Source organism: Kwoniella europaea, chromosome 3 (genome assembly GCF_036810445.1).
Source record: "Kwoniella europaea PYCC6329 chromosome 3, complete sequence".
NCBI classification, from domain to species: domain Eukaryota; kingdom Fungi; phylum Basidiomycota; class Tremellomycetes; order Tremellales; family Cryptococcaceae; genus Kwoniella; species Kwoniella europaea.
Genome location: NC_089489.1, coordinates 479,793 through 497,493, shown reverse-complemented (window position 1 = coordinate 497,493; position 17,701 = coordinate 479,793). Strand labels below are relative to the sequence as shown.

The following is a 17,701-nucleotide window of genomic DNA, read 5'->3' as shown; positions in this document are numbered from 1 at the left end:
GATTCCTAAAAATGAATATCGGGTTCTTATACATTTGTTTTGTACTTTTATATATGTCAAGTTTTTTTTTTTTATTTGATCAAATTATCTGGTCAATGTAGTTCCTTCTTCTTTTCTGGTAACTGGGATCGTCTCGGAACTTTCTCATGCAATTTATGTTGATCCTTGCCAGACTCCTATCTGGAAGTATTACAATAGCTCACACAGATGATGACGACATGAGATACACCACCTTTGTCTCGCATTTGATTACGCCTGCATTTAGGATCTACGAGGGAGTAGTGGGTTGTCTATCGCAAGGATTTACACTACTATGCCATGCATATATCATACAGATTCACTTAGTTCTGCAAACGTCTAATGTACTGCAATACTGGCACTACTGAACTAGAACGGCCGCCTGTGCTTCCTTTCGCTGTAATTCAACTTGATCTTGCGTTCTACCAACGGCTTGACACCAGTTATCCAATTGTTCAGATAATGTATCCAATTGATTACCTTCCAATACGCGAGGTTGTACCCATGTTATATCGGCTGTGCCGTCAACTTGATCGAGAGAACCTTTGATGAGACTTAAGCTATGTTTACAAAAAAGGTATATCAGCATAAAGGACCATTCCCGTCTCAGGTATTACAAGATGCAACCTTCATCATGAATGTCTGGTAATAGATCGAAGCATACTCATACTCACCTCAAAGCTTTCATGAGTAGATGTTCAACTTCATTGACAGGTAATCTAGTAGCTTCACCGATCGTTTGGAAACTCATCAATCTCGATGAGCCGTCCCTTGGTCTAGCGAAGATGGTTTGAATTAAAGCCATCAAGCATATCTTCTGTCTTAAGAATGATACGGAGGATTCCAGGATTGGCTGAGTGGGATAGACAATCGGAATCAGTTGGAATCTTTTCAGTTTTATTTGCCTTTACAAAGCACATGACACAGAAAGCCAATCGCATATGGGAGATTCGAGAATGGCAGGAAAGATGACTCACCTCGTTGCCCAAGTGATTAGCTAACGATTCGAATTTACCAATTTCACCAGCGTTGAACGAGCTAATCAGATCTTTAATCCATTCCCATTCTGTTCCGACGAGAGTCTGGAGGATAGGGTGCTGGAGCTAGATCATGACAATAACATCCGTATCAGCGCATATACACGACAATGGCCATAGCTGATGGATAATATTGACCTACCAGTTCACCGAAATTGTAGATGGTTTCACCCAACAACGCCGCAATACATAAATCATGAGCTCTTGATTTCCTATCTTCCTCTGTTAATTCTTTCTCCGTATCTACACATGCCAGATACAACAGGGCATTCTTATAGTATGGTGCATAATCAGCTTTAACCTTGAAGTAATCTCCTGCTACACCGTAATATCCAGCATTGACGGAGGGTTCAATCGTATCTTGTTCGTTTAATATCTTTTCACATTCATCTAAACTCTCTTTACATCGTTCCAAGTTACCCAATAACAGTTGAGCGTAGGCGATGGATGAGAGTGATAATGCATAGGCTGAAGCTGCTGGTGCGGGTGGGGCGGGCGATCCTGGATTATCATCCGTTGCTGGTACAGGATATGGGGAAGTGAGTCGTGAGTGGACGGATTGAAGGAATTTCAAAGTAAGTTCGGGTTCTGTAACGATACAAGAGATGGAGTTAGCCTTCTGAGAAATGAGAAATCAAGAGTACGTATGAGCTAACCTGAATATTCCCTTCCTACCCTACGAGCGATCTCGACCAACTTCAATGCGTTGATTTTACTTTCGATGGTCGTGATGAATCTATAAATTGTACGGTTTGAGCATTGACTCTAGCGGTAGAATCATGTACATGACAGGAGTCCGTTCACACTCACTTCTCAAACAGTTCGATCTGATATGGTCCAGTGCCAGGAGTAAATACGAATTCAGTCAAGAGGACAGTAAGGTTATGCCATAACCTGAACGTTAAAAGATCATCAGCTTGTGATCTTCCCTTCGAACATCGATCGAGGCATATGAGGAGACGAGACTCACTTCTTCTCATACGCCGATTTTATCTTTGTCCATAATGGCTTCAACTCCTCTGGTGCTGAGGATACCTGTTGTTCGAGGTAAGGAAGAGGAGAGGTGGAGGTGGAAGTGGATTTGGAAGTAGAAGCTGGTGCGTCGATCTCCATGGTGCCGGTTTTGCGAGCAGGTAGGACAATGAGATGGGATTGGGAGAGATTATGTCGATTTCCTTGACCTTCCTGAGAGCGTTATGAGGTCTTTATGATGGGTTTTGCCAGTCTATGCGATTGTCAAGTTGTAGAACAACTGACAAGTACTCGTACTGCATGTCCATCGTCATACTACATACACTCAACACACGCACGCGTCTACGGTGAGTGATAAGCTCTCAAGGGATTCGGATTAAATCCACGTGTATCGGCTCATAACCTGACCTCGATTGCTGATATTTCGAGATTCGCTCTCTTCCGTACACCTGCGATAAAAAAAGTTCAACATCCATACTCATACCTTCACAAATCATACAGAATCCCACAGATCTCAATCACCCTTTTCCAGTCTAGTAATCCGACCCTCCCCACCATTCACCATGCCACCTCGACCATCACCATCCATCCGTGCAGCCCTCACCTCGAGCCGATTCGCCAGTACATCTTCCATCCCTTCTTCCTCCTCTTCCGCACCTATATCAGCCAGTACCAGTACGGTCCCACCACAAGACCCAAATCGTATATACACCGCCCGAAAGACATTCTTATGGAACTACTACTCCCACTTGATCGAGAATTCCAACTTGGTATTAGTGTACGATCATTCGAATCTCACTGCAGCCGAATGGTCTAAAATCCGTCGATCAATCGCATCTATACCCCTCCCACCGAAACCTTATAATCCCCTCTCACCCCCTACAGAAGAAGGCAAACCTGAATCGATAGAGAAAGCAAGCTTGAATGTAGTCAGAACAGGTGTATTAGCTTCTTTGTTATCAAAATCAAATTCACCCCTTACCCCTTCGGGAGAAGACAAAATCTTAGTCGGTCAAAGAGCCTTATTGAGCTGTCCATCATTATCTCCCACATACCTCAATAAAATCCTTACGACACTGAACAAAACTCTCAAGGGACTCAAGAGGGAAAACACACCAGATGAAAAACAACCTTCACTCAAGTTGATTTCGGGTTTGTTGGAAAATAAACATATCTACAACGAAAAACAATTACAGACAGAAATCTCCAAATTACCAGAGTTGGATGTACTTCGATCACAACTTGTTGGATTACTTCAAGCTCCACAGAGTCAATTGGTAGGAGTTTTAAATCAGGCGAGAGGTGGACAGTTGGTTAGGACGCTGCAAGGGTTGGAAGAGGGTTTGAAAGGTGAAAGCGACGGCGGTAAAGATGAGAAGAGTGCTTAGGAAGGATTGTGATCCGATTGCATGGAAAGGTAGAACTGGCTAGGGAAGAAGATGGGATCAGTTGATTGGAGAAGATGAGGATCGTCTGATAGAACGAGCTAGTAGGATGTTTTGGCATATTGTCATACATCATGCATTCATACATACTTTTTGGCATCTTCACAGATTCAGAGGATATGATCTGTTATGGAATATTATCATGAACAAGCGATCATCTATTGCCGTAACCCCTTTATACTGGCATATAGCAGATCATTTACGAATCGTCAGCCCCGAGCACTTCCATTGCAAGCAACCGAATCGTCACAGAGGTGTTATCGATCTCTCTTCGGATCACAGAGTGACACAATGCTCTCAGGACATCTCGAAGTGGTACCCGAGGAATCAGCAGTCTTTGTTTCACTTAGGAGATAAAATATGATCATTCGAGCGTAATCAAAGGCAAAGAGCAATGCACCATGTTAGCTGTTCTGGGAATCTTCTTGCGGAGTAATTACCACTCGTTGAGAAGTCAACAGGGCAAGACCCAATCCTACTGTTTCAAAAGATGCATTTTGATTTTGCCTTGACCACATCCATTTTCTATCCCTGTCCCTATGACTATATAACCATAATCTATACGACAGCTTACATGAGAGAGAATTCTCCGAATTTTTCCTATAATCATCCAAAGCGACGAATATGATCAGTACGAGCATCACTAAGGGGGATGACTCGGACTCACTCTGTATCCTGGTACGGACCATTTACCTTTCTTGATCATAGTCTCAACGGCCTTGTTGATTTCAGGTCGGGCCTTGGCAACTTCGTCGACCTTCAAGTTGGGCAAAACAGAGACGTCAGTGGTCAGAAGATAATACAAGCGTCTTTGATCTAGACATTGATCTAGACAGAGACAATAATATGTATGGATAAAGTGAGAAGAACCAAAAACCCACAGTCAAGTCCTCGAATGGTCGGGCATCTTGGATGTTAGAGAGAGTAGCTTGGAGGGAAGATTGTTCGGTTTGGATCTTGTTAACGGTCTCCTTGGCAGCGGCGACCTGTTTAGCGTAGTACACAGTCAGTATGATTCGTTCGTATGATCTATTGCGTTTATCCTGTATTTCCTCATATCCTAGTATCCTAGTATCCTTCTGAATTCTGGTCATAGAACAGAAACATGGACAATGTGATGTCTACAAAGTCGCCATCTTTGCGATCTTGATTCCACCGAATCTATTTCGTCATTCCCTCTGCACCATACTTCGTCTCTTTATGTCCATTCCAATACATGACCTGATCCCTTCCTCACAACAGATCCAAATGAAAAGTGCCCACTCACAGCTTTACCTTCAAAAGCACCAACTACTTCATTCCACTTAGACACATCATAATCAACCGCTTTAAAATCCTTCAATACTTTCTCAGCTAACGAGACGGCTTGTTGATCTTTCAATACGCTCTTGTAGTGAGACAAGTCAATTTGGGGTACGGTAGCTTTCAAAGCAGAGTTTTTAGATACGGCAGTTGAGTGTCTGGCTCGGAAGGATTGGAGGGAGGTGAGGGTGGTTTTGTCGAGACCTAAACCGGTGTAGATCTTTGTCCAGTCCTGTGATTCCATCCCGATGCAAAATGAGCATACAATTAGCTAAGTTCGGATAGCATAGATAGATAGATGCGTGAGGAGGGAATGAAGAGTGATAGATGCGTGAGGAACATAGATAGATAGATGCGTGAGGAGGAGACATACGACAGCGGTAGCAGCTGATTTAGTAGCCATTTTGAGAGATTATCTGTACTCAATCTCTAAGTTAGTCTTCTGCTTCCTGCTTGGACGATGGAGTGTGGTGGTAGGCTTACAAGAGGGAGGAGTGGTGAGTCGAACGAAGGTCGTTGATGATATAGGATCTATGAGGTGTATGTATGTATGGATGTATTCGATGTTCTCAGCCAGTAGAGTGAGTAAGGGACTACAAGGAACATCACCATACAGACCATACAAAGACGGCCGATCCGAATAATCCCGTAATCCCCGTCACTGTGGCACCATCTCAACCTTATTTACCACGCAACCTATTTCAACATTTCAACTACGATCATCATCAACACACTGCAAGCATTACTTCACTGCAGAATACAACGTAACTTGTTGGCATAGACAGAAGATACATCGATACTAGATCAACATGGCCGAACAGAGGGAAAATTCACCTAGGATAGCAGATGACGGGGATAACGTTGACGAAGTGAGTCTCTACCCCTTCATCGTTCCCTCCACCTTGTTGTGTTGCAGCTTAATTGACTAGGATTCATGCCTATAGGAACTCCGATTGATGCAAGCTAGATTAGCGGAGATGGAAGAAGAGAAGAATGCTGTAAGAATGTCTTCAGCTGGAATATGCAACAGTAGGATCATCAGCTGACAATCGGCGGTCATAACAGCTCGTGTCCAATCGAGGATCAGCTACACCCAATCCATCCAACGCGAATGGCCAGACGTCAGAGACGCACGAAGGTGGTAACGAAGCTAGTATGGAAGACGAGGATTCACCTGGTGCGGTAGATTCGAGGAGTGTATATATTGGTAATGTGAGTGAGAGTTCGCACTTCGAATATCTTGAGACCGGTCTGGTCTGGGTTGTCATTATACAGGAGAAGGAATGGTGTAAGGCAGATCATCCATTTTGCATATTGGAGATTGTTAATCCGATAGGGTTATACCATTTCCATCGAACAAAACAATATGATCGAGTTCCTTTGTATCATGATGATCTAATAGATAGTTTATGGAATTGGGAAAGTCCTCGTGCTGACTCATGATATCAACTCCCTCAGGTAGATTACGGTGCCACACCAGAAGAGATCCAAGCTCATTTCCAAGCTTGCGGGACTATAAATCGAGTGACGATATTATGTGATAAATTCACGGGACATCCAAAAGGTTATGCCTATGTGGAATTCGCCGAACCTTCAATAGTGCAAAGTGCCATAGTGTTGAATGAGAGTATGTTCAGGGGGAGGTTGATAACTGTGAGTTGCCCTTTAATCCATGACATGCTTCGTTAACGAGACGAGACAATTGTTTGTTGTCGCTCTGAGCGGATCTAATCCAACCCATTCATATGTGATTCTTCCGCTAATTTGATTTCGTTATTCTGTATATAGGTGAAAGAAAAGCGAACGAATCTACCGGGGATGAACATGACTAACCGAGGTCGAGGTAGAGGTAGGGGTGGGTATAGGGGGTTCAGAGGTGGCGGATTGAGAGGCGGGAGGGGAAGGTAGGTCTTTATGCTCGCTCATCCATATGGACTTCCTCAGCTGATCAAAACTTCTAATCAACCGCAATAGAGGTAGAGGTAGAGGATGGTAATTACTGCAGAAAAAAAGGAACGATTGGCGATAGAAATAAAACGATCAAACAAGGGAACATGCAGAAGGAAGGTAGATAGGTAAAATCTGTCTTGTCATAATGCCTCATATATACTACCCTACAATGTTATCTTTCACATATGGAATACTGAAAGACTTGTACCAATATGCATAATAATATTCAAAAGGCCAGATAGTGATGAAATCGATGCATGCCTTGCCGGAGGTAATATTATTTGTCTGTACGACTAGTTATTTTGTTTATAATTATTCTTTGTATGGTATCATCCCTTAAAATGAGATATTTTCTTTCCGCAACAATTCTCTTCAACAACATCCATCCATCTTTCGTGCCCTCTCCATTCAATCCTTCTCTAACCTCTCACACAAGACAGTCACTTCATTTATCTTCCTCCCATAGCCTGTTTCTTCTGCATCTTCCTCATCTCCCTCTTCTTCTCCAAATCCTCCAATTTTTTCAATTCCTTCTCTGACAACTTTTCCCTTTCAGCCCTCTTTTTAGCTGCCCTTCTCTCTTCGGGAGTCTCCTCAGCAGGTTTATCCTCATCTTGTTCCTTTTTATAATCAACAGTCAAATCAGCATCAACAGTTTGTCGAGTCTTGATTAATTTTCGAGAAATATCAGGCTTGAGTAATCCCCCATTGGCGGATTTTGCCAAGAGGTCAACAATGTTCAGAGAGACTTGGATCCAAGCTTTGACAGCGTCGATCTGAGCAGGGGTGGTGGGTTTGTATACTGATAAGATGACATGTCGTGATTTGGCTTTCGATGATAAGGGGCCACGAGACGGTCGGGTAGCTGGGATATCGGAGATCTACAAATACATGACCGAAGATATGATCAGTAATATTTTCACAGAACGAGAGGTGATATCATGCGAAGCAGTAGACGGAGTATTCGTTACTCACCAACAAGTACTGGAGCACACTGGCAGCATCTTTATCTTTCAATACCTCGCTAATACCGATATTGGGAGTTTTCAACAACAAATCGGTGATTTCTACATGTTCAGTAAAGAGGGCATGGGTGATAGGGAGGTTTGTAGCTGAGTCGTTGAGTTTGGGGAAAGTCTAATGTTGATATATCAATTAGCTGTTATCAACAAATTTCAAACAGTCAAGAGTCAAGATTCAAGAGTAGTCAACTCACCAAATCCCATCTTTTCTCCCTTGTTTCTCTCATTGCCGACTTATCTACCAACCCCCAAACACCCAATCCTTCACCTTGTAAGCCCAACTCACCCCTTCCAAGGGTAAAATCAAAGTTGATTTGCTCAGCTCCACTGTAAGTAGGTTCGATGATCGTTTTAACGAAATGGATGACTAGACCGGCGAGATCGTAGATGGGTAATAACGATACGGTCGTATGGAGTGATAAGAGGTTTCGTCGACCACTTGCATACAAGAGGTGAAGGGCAGGTGAAGATGAGAGGAGAGGTCGGACTTGGGTGAATTGAGATGATAAGAGGGTTTCAAATGGTTTGATCCTAATTCAATCAAAAAAAAAAAACAATCAGCTTGATCATCCTACCTAACCTACTAGAATAGATGGGAAACGGTTGATAGTTTGGTTTACTTGAGTGAGAAGACAAACCTTGTACTCACGCTGATTTGGCTCTACCATTGTTGATGGTCTTACCAACAAGGTAAATCAACAGGTAGAAACCTACGATACCTAACACGGCAGCTTCGAATTTGAATGCCGCAGGTCGGAAAGTGAACATCTTCCACCTGAATTCGAGACCATCGTATTCCCTCGATAAAGGGGCAGCGGGAGGTGGAGCGATGGCACCGAGTAGTTTGACTAGACCTGACATCTTGTCTTGTCTTGTTTTTGTACAAGTGGAATTGAGAGGTAGCAAGATCCAGATGAACAAGAAGACAAGAGGGACGTTAGAGATGTTCGAAATACAGCGTAGATAGATAGATAGATGGGTGAATTAAGGGAAGTACGAGTATCACCTCTTTCTCATTTCGAATGATCCGGAACCGGGAAACTCGACCGATGTCAACAGAAATTACCGTATTCAGTTTTGAACGGAATGTGGCACACTGTCTGGCGTGATCATTTCAGTTATTTGGGTGACTTTGCATCGAGAGAGAAGCTTAATAGAAGCTCGCCCATGCATGATGAGTCTATGTTATATCAGGAAAGGACGAAGGGTATGTATGCAAGGTATATCACAATGACATCGAGGAGATGTCCTTCTATAAAGCAACATCAAACACCCTCACACTCCTGTCATCACTACAACTTGCCAATTGCAATTTACCATCTTTGTTCCTCCATGCTAATTTGTTGACAGGCCCGACATGAGATATACTATTGGGGGAAATTATCTCAGCACTCTTCCATTCACCATATGATACTATAGAGTAGCAAATGAGCTGCATGTACGACTCACCTCTCGTCGAAAACGATCAATTCCTTTGACCTAATCTCGTTCTCGACCTGTTCCAAGGCGTAAATCGATACAGATCCAGTCTCCGTACCAACTGCCAACAAATACCCATTTGTATTAGGTTGGATTATCATATCCACAGAAGTAGTCGCTTCAGTGAATTTAATAGTTTCTGTACATTCCCATTCGGATTTATCTTCTTTCGTTGAAACCCATATTTTCACCTAAAGGGAAATGAAATGATCAGTTCAACCTCTGCTCTTTGCTTTTTCACTCAACTATAGGGATAAAGGTGGACACTTACAGTCTTATCCCTAGACGCAGTAGCAAATACCGTGTTATCATTCTGTCCTTTGACAAAACAACAATCCAATATCATCCTAGCATGAGCTTTCTCCTGCTCTACAAATGGTTCATACGTCTTCTTCTCTTCATCATGTCTAAACAATCTCCACGATCTATCTCTTGAGCAACTAAGTATCAACGAATCATCATTTGAAAATTGAATTCGAGTAACGGTTAAAGAATGTCCCTTTAGAACTTGTCCGTATAATTCCCAATTCGACGTTTGGTATATACGTATACCGGAGTGTTCAAGGTTGGTAGATTTAGATGAAGTCGCTATTAATTCTGATCCGCCAAGGCCGCCAGAAGAAGAGGCAGCAACGCAAACTAATTCGTATCCGTGTCCGTAGATTTTCTCGATTTCGGGCCAAAGAGTTGAAGTTGCCAGTTCTTCTTCTGTAGGTAGAGAAGTGAGTGTGTGCGAGATCGATATTATAGCTTCGTTCATTCCTTCTTTCTCGATCTTATCGGTTTGAGCGGGAGCTATATAGATCGGACAAGAACATTTAGATCAGCTTAACATTCACGTATCTACCGGTAATGTATACGGAGCCCGAGAGAACAAGATAAATCACTTACCCTTCTGCAATGCCCTATTTGACAACCCCAAGGGAGGTACGGTTGCACCCTTCGGTCTCAACCCTTCTTGATCCTTGCTTCCCTCCGATACTCCTAGCGTCCTGAGAGATTCCACGAACCCTTCTGGTGCGTCAAATACCCTAGCTACCTTCTCATCTGCACTACTTATGAATCTCAGAGGAGAGATGAACGCAATGTCCGTCATGTCGTAGCCGTGTATCTGAGGTCGAGCAATTTCGGCCCATTGGGATTGAGAAGAGGAGGCGATGGATGTTGAAGCGTGTATACGGGATGTTTGGTCGGATCTGCACAGATAACATTTTATCAGCTGGCCAAGCCTCTCGAGGCGTAGGAGAGGACACATAGATGTCTGACGATATCGTATGAGTGAACACTCACCCAACAGATATCAGATATTCTTCCCTTGGATCCCAGCTCAAACTCTGTACATCCCCATGATGTCCATTTATCCCACTTTTCACTTCCCATCCTCCTTCTTCTTCTGCTCCTTCAGATGAAGTGGCTTTGACCCATCTTTCCCAACCTCCATTCCATCCACTTGCCAATACGCTCTTCCCATCTTTACCCCATATTGCACCGTAGAACGATAGACCCCTACCGCCTATCGCCCCGAATCGATGTTCAGGCACCCAGATCCCATCCGTCGAAGGTACCCAGATGATCAACGAGTTGTCCGAAGCTGTAGATAAGAGTAGTGGTGATGGGTGAGAGGAAGGAGGTGACCAGTGGACGTTGGTCAGACCTGATTCGTGGCCTACAAGTAGAGCTTCGAGGGTAATGTTGTAACGTAATGATCTATAGAAAACTGATCAGTATACTAGCACACATGATAGCTTGTTGCTTCATAAAAGCGTCAACTCACCTACTACCATCCTGTACCGCCAATATATGAGCTTTCGTACTAATCTGACCACTTCCCTCGCCGTTCAGTCTTCTTTCAAACTCATCCAACAAATCTAATCCTTCTTCTTCTCCTCCTTTCCCATTTTCCTTCTTCTCTTCTTGTATGGCTTGTTGTTCAAGTATAGTCGAAACCCTCCATAGCCTAATAAAATTATCTTGAGATCCACTAGCCAAGAACAAATCTTCCTTAGTCTGGTCTAGGGAGGGGTAAGGAGTGAAAGATAGACATCTGACCCAATCTTCGTGTCCTTCCAATGTGAGTGATAGGATGAGATCGTTGTTTGGTGAGAGGGTGTATATTCTGATTAGACGATCGGTGGCTCCGACTGCTAGAATTGGGGCTGGAAACAATGGAAGTACAAGTCAGCTTGTCACCGTATCACTTCTGACAGCCACTCATGTAGCTTGTCTTGATGGGAATGAGATTAACCTACCCTTCGATCCAGGTAAATAGCTCAACTCCAAATCCAAGGGTAATCTACCCTTCTCCAACTTTATAACCTGTTTCTCGTTATACTCCCCATCAAAGATCTTGATCTTACTATCTGATCCTCCCGTGATGATCCATCCATCTGGTGATACTCCAATAGCCGATATTGATGAATTCTCATGAGCGATCCAATTCATCTCGCATTTCCACTCTTTTTTATCTGTTGTAGACCATATTCGAATTTCTCCATTGGTATCGCCCGATATGAACTTATCCTTCCCTGATGGAGAAGAGATGAGTTTGACAGTGGTGATCTGACCTTTATGTCCTGGTAAGGTCTTCTGTACACCATGATTCGAGGTACTTCCAGTATCCCATAGAGCTAATAATTTACCGGCACCGAAAGCCAGTAAGCCGTTGGAGGTACTGGCTGAGCAGGAGGAAGAACGGTTGGAACCTATTGAAGTGTATGCTGGTTCAACCCTCGTCATGTTTGGTACCAGTCGCTCTTCTTGGATGATGTCCTGGGTCGGAATGATGAGTTATGTGATAGACTTCCTCCATCAACTTTTTTAACATCCATTGAATCATTACATGACATCTTTACATGGACTGAAATCTCGTATATCACGTGACATGACTGTCTCTGACCATGCGTTTTCCACCCTTACCTCTCCACTCTTTCTTTCTTGGTCCACCCTCTACTGCCCTTCACCTCCGATCCGTCTTGTATCTCCCTTGCTGTGGGAATGCATGAAGAAGGGACATGAGACGACAAAGGGATAGATGTATGTAGTCAAGGAGGAAGATCAAGCGCTTGAAAGGTACATACGTTGTCTTGACAACGGCGGTAAACAGGTAACGGGGGGGATTTGCCACAATTGGTAATTGAGTGGATTATGATTGGGTATCAACAGTAATTCCGAATTAAACTTACTGCTACCACTCACTCGCTTATGGGTTTTACGCTTTTTGCTTTGATCCATCATCATACACATCTACATCGTCTCATCTGTTTTCTACATCTCCTTCTCTTCATTCATTCTCAATCTACATTTACACCTACATCTTGCTCCTCCTCTTCATATCATTACCACAGTAAGACACATAACCGACGATGCAGGTAACCTCACTCCTTCGATACTCGGGAGTATGTCCTTTCCTAGGACACTCCACCGCGACATCCCTCCGATCGATGGCATCCACCAACGTATCGTCAAATGTCTCATCGCTCACTGCGAAAGCTATGACCTGTCCTATGATGGGTCCCAAACTCGCTTCCATCTCTCAAGCTAGAACTTACGCTTCTGTAGCTGGTAACAAGGAGGTCGAAGAGATTCACAAGGTAAGTTGAATAACAGGCATCTACAATCATTTAGAAACACCAAAAAAAAAGACCAATGCGCTGACCTATGCTATGAAATCTAGCAAAAGAACGTTCAATTCAACAGTGCCGAAGCTGCTAAATGCCCTCACGCTCAAGCTGCAAGAGAAGCTGCTGCGAACGTTAAAGAAACTGCTCGTACTGCTGGTAGATTCGATTATCAACAGTTCTATGATGCCGAGTTGCAAAAGAAACACAAAGACAAGTGAGTATTCTGCTTCTCATTCATACATGTCTCTGTCATCTCAGTAGATCGATGCTGATCACACACTACACAATAGGTCATACCGATACTTTAACAATATCAATCGACTCGCCGCTAAATTCACGATCGCGCATACTTCGAATGTCAAGGATGAAGTCAATGTTTGGTGTGCGAATGATTATTTAGGTATGAGTAAGAACCCGGTTGTCCTCGGTACTATGAAGTGAGCCATCTGATTTTGATTCGCCAACAGATCTGGATGTAGCTGACCTATATGATCAGACGCACTCTCGATCGATACGGTGCAGGTGCAGGTGGTACCCGTAACATCGCTGGTAACGGTGCATTACACCTTTCACTCGAAGATGAACTCGCATCCCTTCATCGAAAACAAGCTGCGCTCGTATTTTCCTCATGTTACGTTGCCAATGATGCTTGTCTCGCCACCATCGGAGCCAAATTACCTGGATGTGTGATTTTCTCTGATTCGATGAATCACGCATCGATGATTCAAGGTATCCGACATTCCGGTGCCAAGAAGGTCATCTTCAAGCATAATGATATGGCCGATCTAGAAGCTAAACTTCAAGCTGTACCTAAAGAAACACCTAAGATCATCGCTTTCGAAAGTGTCTATTCCATGTGTGGATCCGTCGCTCCCATCGAGGCCATCTGTGACCTTGCCGACAAATACGGTGCCATAACTTTCTTAGATGAAGTACATGCTGTAGGAATGTACGGACCTAATGGTGCTGGTGTAGCTGAACATCTCGATTACGATGCTCATCTTGCTACTCGACTTTCGTCCGACCCAGTCAAGGGAAGTGTCATGGATCGAATCGACATCATCACTGGTACTCTCGGTAAAGCCTATGGAGTCGTTGGTGGATACATTGCTGGATCAGCCGACTTGGTCGATGTAGTTCGATCTTACGCTCCTGGATTCATCTTCACCACCTCTTTGCCTCCTGCTGTCGTTGCTGGTGCTCAGGCCTCGATCGCTTATCAAAGGGAATACAAAGGTGATAGAAGATTACAACAGCTCAATACCCGAGAAGTCAAGAGACAGTTGAACGGTCTCGATATCCCTGTCGTACCCAACCCTTCGCACATCATTCCGGTCTTAGTGGGCGATGCGGCTTTGGCGAAAGAAGCTTCCGATATGTTATTGTCCAACCATAAGATCTACGTGCAATCTATCAACTACCCCACCGTCGCTGTTGGGGAAGAAAGACTGAGAATCACTCCTACACCTGGTCACTCGACTGAACAGATCACTCACCTGGTCGAATCGCTCGATAACGTATTCAATAAACTTGAATTGAAGAGAATTTCAGATTGGAAAGCCATCGGAGGACGAGCCGGTGTAGGTGCACCTAACACTGTTCCAGTGGAGAATGTCTGGTCCGACAGACAATTAGGTTTGGATGATGGATCTGCTCCTACCAGATTGGCCAACGGTGCCAAGGGAGTTGTAAGAGATGAAGCTGTTGAAGTCGCTCAGAAGAGATTGACTCATTTACTTGGTGCTGATGCTGGACCAGCTTTGGCTTCTATCCCTTATGTGTAATGTGGTCTAGCTCAAAACCGAGTAAATACTTGTTCTCTTGTGCACTTTCTTCGTAGTTGATGTGTCAGTCAGGTAGATTGTGTGTATATATGTTATCTCCTCCATACTTACTTGAACATCTTGGTTTATTTACATGTTCAATGGACGTATATGCATATATATATCTGCTTGATCTTGAGCGTTGAATGCTATAGTTGTGATGTGACCATGATGTACGGAGTTGACCGCGAAGATGTCGATGTTGTGTTTACAAACCAACTGTATTCACGGCAGACGTAATCAACCGCAACCACTTTTTGTTTTCTTTTTTGTGATTCTGCTTGTCGATTCACACCATCATCACTGGACAAGATTAATTGTCGGAGAGACCTGCAGGGACTATCAGGACGATCAGTCGCGAGAAACGCTCACCAAACAGAAGTAACGATATACTTAAGGAGAAAAGTCTACCTTCGTTTGCCGGTTGATTCGAGAAGGAGAAAGGAAGGAGCCAATGCAAGATGATATCTTCGGGTAGAACCTTGTTATACGCCTCCTGTGCTATACTGTATGCAAGCTATGGTACGTCAAACTCATCTAGACTCGACACTCTACGTGGAAATGCATTTGCTGATGATTGAGTCCTCGTACAGCTCACGCACACGCCCATCATAATGTAACGGAAATCGACGAGAGTGTTCCTATAGATGGGATAATCTATCTCCACGGAGGGCTGCAAACTTTCTTATGGGGGATTTCCTTTCCTATAGGTATGGTCTTGGGTTTATCCAAGTGAGCTAACAATTATTTGACTATTTGACAAAGACAATATGGGACAGATTGCTGATTTATTCATACTGCACTACTGTTATAGGTCGAAATATCATGTACCCCTTCAATCGATAAATACAGGTATGTATCACGCAACCACGATATCAAGTATAAGAGATAATCTGATAGGGATATATAGTACTGTGCTTCGTTGGGATGTACTTTGGACATCATCATGGAGGGAGACAATATCCTGAGACTGTAAGCTACTCTTTTGTCCCACAAGTGACATCAGAAAGCTTATATCCATCTTGTGATATAGGTCCACGGTCTCATGGCCAAGATCATAACATGGGTTCTGGTGACTGTGAGTCGAATCACATAATACCTATACTGCCCAATACAGTGTATTCCCAAGGGTGTGAAGATCGCAGTCGAAGCTGATGAAGTTCGTCGTTAAATATAGCAAGTCGGTCTTGGGATATTCCTCAAATTGCACATCTTAGAGAAAACCGTTAGACCGTGGATAGTCCCCTTCCATTCATTTATAGGCAAAGTATTCCCGATATTAGGGTGGACCCGTGAGTATCTTTCTCTGCTTTCTTTCTGCTCCTCGTACGAGGTCCAATACTGATAACTGATCGTGGCATTTTAGAAATGTTATTTGGCGTAGTGACTGCTTTGGGATATTGTCGAGGAGGACACCTCGGACAGTGTGCCGCTCATTATATTATGGGATCGGCATTCATCGGGTACGCAGCCATTATGGTGATCATGTTGCAAGTTGGACATAAATGGTTGGAGAGGACAGGAAGGAGTCAGGAGATGCTGGATAGTTCGGTTATAATGGTCTGGGTGAGTCACATGTCCACCTTAGTTTCTGAACAATGTCATAACAAGCATAGCAAGCAAAAGACTAATAGTGTGTTGTGTCTTAGGGAATAATCAATACGTTTACTGAACATCATGGTGGACCGTGGACTCATAAGGATATGCAACATACTATGATGGTGAGCTATTCGTAGTACACTTTGTTGGATAGCTAACTCATAGGTCCAATGTACAGGGTGTCCTCTGGTGGGCTGGTGGGATGTTGGGTATCTGGTTGAGTAGAAACGGGAAGAGATCTTTTGTTCCTGCCGTCATGTAAGCTAATCTGATTTTCGAGAGTACAGAGGTGTTCAAGCTGATTTGCATTTGATAGTATCATCATGACTGGCTGGGGAATGAGCGCACACGAGCAAGCTCTGATGATCTCGTCGAAGGTGAGTAACATCCGGGACTCACATAATTCTACCACAAGTCTAGAGCTGAAAGAATGTGTTTCCTTATATGTACAGATCCACGGTTTATTTGGATACGCTCTTATCGCCGCTGGTACTCTAAGACTCATCGAGGTCTGCTTCGTGCTGAATGACAAACCTACACCCCCTGGTACAGTCAGGATATTCCAGCATTTGCCTCCTTACGTGAGTCAGCTATCCACTCACTCATAGTACCGATACCATAAGCTGACACCGTATGCCCATTTCAGCTTTTGACTCTAGGAGGGTAAGTGCCCAAACATTATCCTTGATTCCGCACAATCTAAACAAAGATATCCTATTACTGTCGCTCACTTCATTTCGTTCTTTTAGCACCCTCTTCATGTCAGCTACAGACGAAGAACTTCGAAATGCCGACGGAATGGGTATCGATCATGTCTCCTACGCCCTATTCGATTTCTCACTTTCGTTCTTACTATACCTCATAATCACATTCCTCGTTACTCTATACACCACTTCAGGCAAGAACGCCGAATTGAACAAAGAGCTCGATCAGAGTAACGCCGAGGAAAGGGGGTACTCGAAATTGGAACAGAACGGACATGCAGCTGCGAATGAGGATGATGATGATGGACCTGAAGCATACGAATTGGCAGAGAGAGAAAGTGATAGTGATGAAGGTAGGAAAGTCAGGGGTGGGGATGAGATCGATTGGATGCATAATGGACATGATGAGCCAGGACGAAGTGGGGGAGTAAGATTGTAGGCGTTGAAGGAGATTGGCTATAGATTCAACGTGATGGTTATGTATGTACTTTCTGTAACTTTCCTGTTCTACTTCTGACAAGCTGTATGACCACTAACACATATGCCACATGACAAGAAGGTAGTAAAGTACTGCTAATTACGATTGACCTCACTCGATTGAAGGTGATAGATATCTTTCACATCCCTGCACCTGAATGAAGATCTAGGTCTGATGATGTACTCTAACGCTTCAATCTCGACATTGCGTGAAATGATACCTTACGAGTAATCGAGATTGGTACAGATCGAA

General features: G+C 43.7%; 8 protein-coding genes across 8 annotated transcripts; 4 read left to right on the top strand and 4 right to left on the bottom strand.

Annotated features, from left to right (window-relative positions):
• Positions 1-379: 379 nt before the first annotated feature.
• V865_008051 (uncharacterized protein) lies at positions 380-2,168 on the bottom strand (the record flags this gene model as incomplete). The annotated part of the gene is made up of 7 exons (XM_066231791.1): positions 380-578; positions 693-871; positions 996-1,121; positions 1,198-1,643; positions 1,712-1,791; positions 1,866-1,949; positions 2,026-2,168. 7 exons carry the CDS (start codon positions 2,166-2,168, stop codon positions 380-382), a joined length of 1,257 nt encoding a protein of 418 aa, XP_066087888.1.
• Positions 2,169-2,590: 422 nt separating this feature from the next.
• Positions 2,591-3,415, top strand: V865_008050 (uncharacterized protein; the record flags this gene model as incomplete). The annotated part of the gene is made up of 1 exon (XM_066231790.1): positions 2,591-3,415. The coding sequence occupies one exon, from the start codon at positions 2,591-2,593 to the stop codon at positions 3,413-3,415; it is 825 nt and encodes a 274-aa protein (XP_066087887.1).
• A 627-nt stretch (positions 3,416-4,042) lies between these two features.
• V865_008049 (uncharacterized protein) lies at positions 4,043-5,177 on the bottom strand (the record flags this gene model as incomplete). The annotated part of the gene is made up of 5 exons (XM_066231789.1): positions 4,043-4,072; positions 4,140-4,229; positions 4,354-4,458; positions 4,740-5,006; positions 5,148-5,177. 5 exons carry the CDS (start codon positions 5,175-5,177, stop codon positions 4,043-4,045), a joined length of 522 nt encoding a protein of 173 aa, XP_066087886.1.
• A 406-nt stretch (positions 5,178-5,583) lies between these two features.
• V865_008048 (uncharacterized protein) lies at positions 5,584-6,770 on the top strand (the record flags this gene model as incomplete). Its single annotated transcript, XM_066231788.1, has 6 exons — positions 5,584-5,643; positions 5,719-5,772; positions 5,840-5,986; positions 6,233-6,427; positions 6,563-6,678; positions 6,749-6,770. The coding sequence occupies 6 exons, from the start codon at positions 5,584-5,586 to the stop codon at positions 6,768-6,770; spliced, it is 594 nt and encodes a 197-aa protein (XP_066087885.1).
• Positions 6,771-7,173: 403 nt separating this feature from the next.
• On the bottom strand, positions 7,174-8,607 carry V865_008047 (uncharacterized protein; the record flags this gene model as incomplete). The annotated part of the gene is made up of 4 exons (XM_066231787.1): positions 7,174-7,605; positions 7,700-7,861; positions 7,941-8,277; positions 8,396-8,607. The coding sequence occupies 4 exons, from the start codon at positions 8,605-8,607 to the stop codon at positions 7,174-7,176; spliced, it is 1,143 nt and encodes a 380-aa protein (XP_066087884.1).
• A 391-nt stretch (positions 8,608-8,998) lies between these two features.
• Positions 8,999-11,961, bottom strand: V865_008046 (uncharacterized protein; the record flags this gene model as incomplete). The annotated part of the gene is made up of 7 exons (XM_066231786.1): positions 8,999-9,113; positions 9,196-9,416; positions 9,497-10,020; positions 10,117-10,421; positions 10,516-10,932; positions 11,000-11,381; positions 11,475-11,961. The coding sequence occupies 7 exons, from the start codon at positions 11,959-11,961 to the stop codon at positions 8,999-9,001; spliced, it is 2,451 nt and encodes an 816-aa protein (XP_066087883.1).
• Positions 11,962-12,587: 626 nt separating this feature from the next.
• V865_008045 (5-aminolevulinic acid synthase) lies at positions 12,588-14,629 on the top strand (the record flags this gene model as incomplete). Its single annotated transcript, XM_066231785.1, has 4 exons — positions 12,588-12,815; positions 12,899-13,059; positions 13,136-13,282; positions 13,342-14,629. 4 exons carry the CDS (start codon positions 12,588-12,590, stop codon positions 14,627-14,629), a joined length of 1,824 nt encoding a protein of 607 aa, XP_066087882.1.
• Positions 14,630-15,129: 500 nt separating this feature from the next.
• V865_008044 (uncharacterized protein) lies at positions 15,130-17,410 on the top strand (the record flags this gene model as incomplete). The annotated part of the gene is made up of 13 exons (XM_066231784.1): positions 15,130-15,190; positions 15,262-15,400; positions 15,483-15,520; positions 15,579-15,640; positions 15,702-15,746; positions 15,846-15,960; positions 16,035-16,234; positions 16,318-16,389; positions 16,446-16,525; positions 16,584-16,644; positions 16,720-16,848; positions 16,914-16,930; positions 17,017-17,410. 13 exons carry the CDS (start codon positions 15,130-15,132, stop codon positions 17,408-17,410), a joined length of 1,413 nt encoding a protein of 470 aa, XP_066087881.1.
• Between the last annotated feature and the right edge of the window lie 291 nt (positions 17,411-17,701).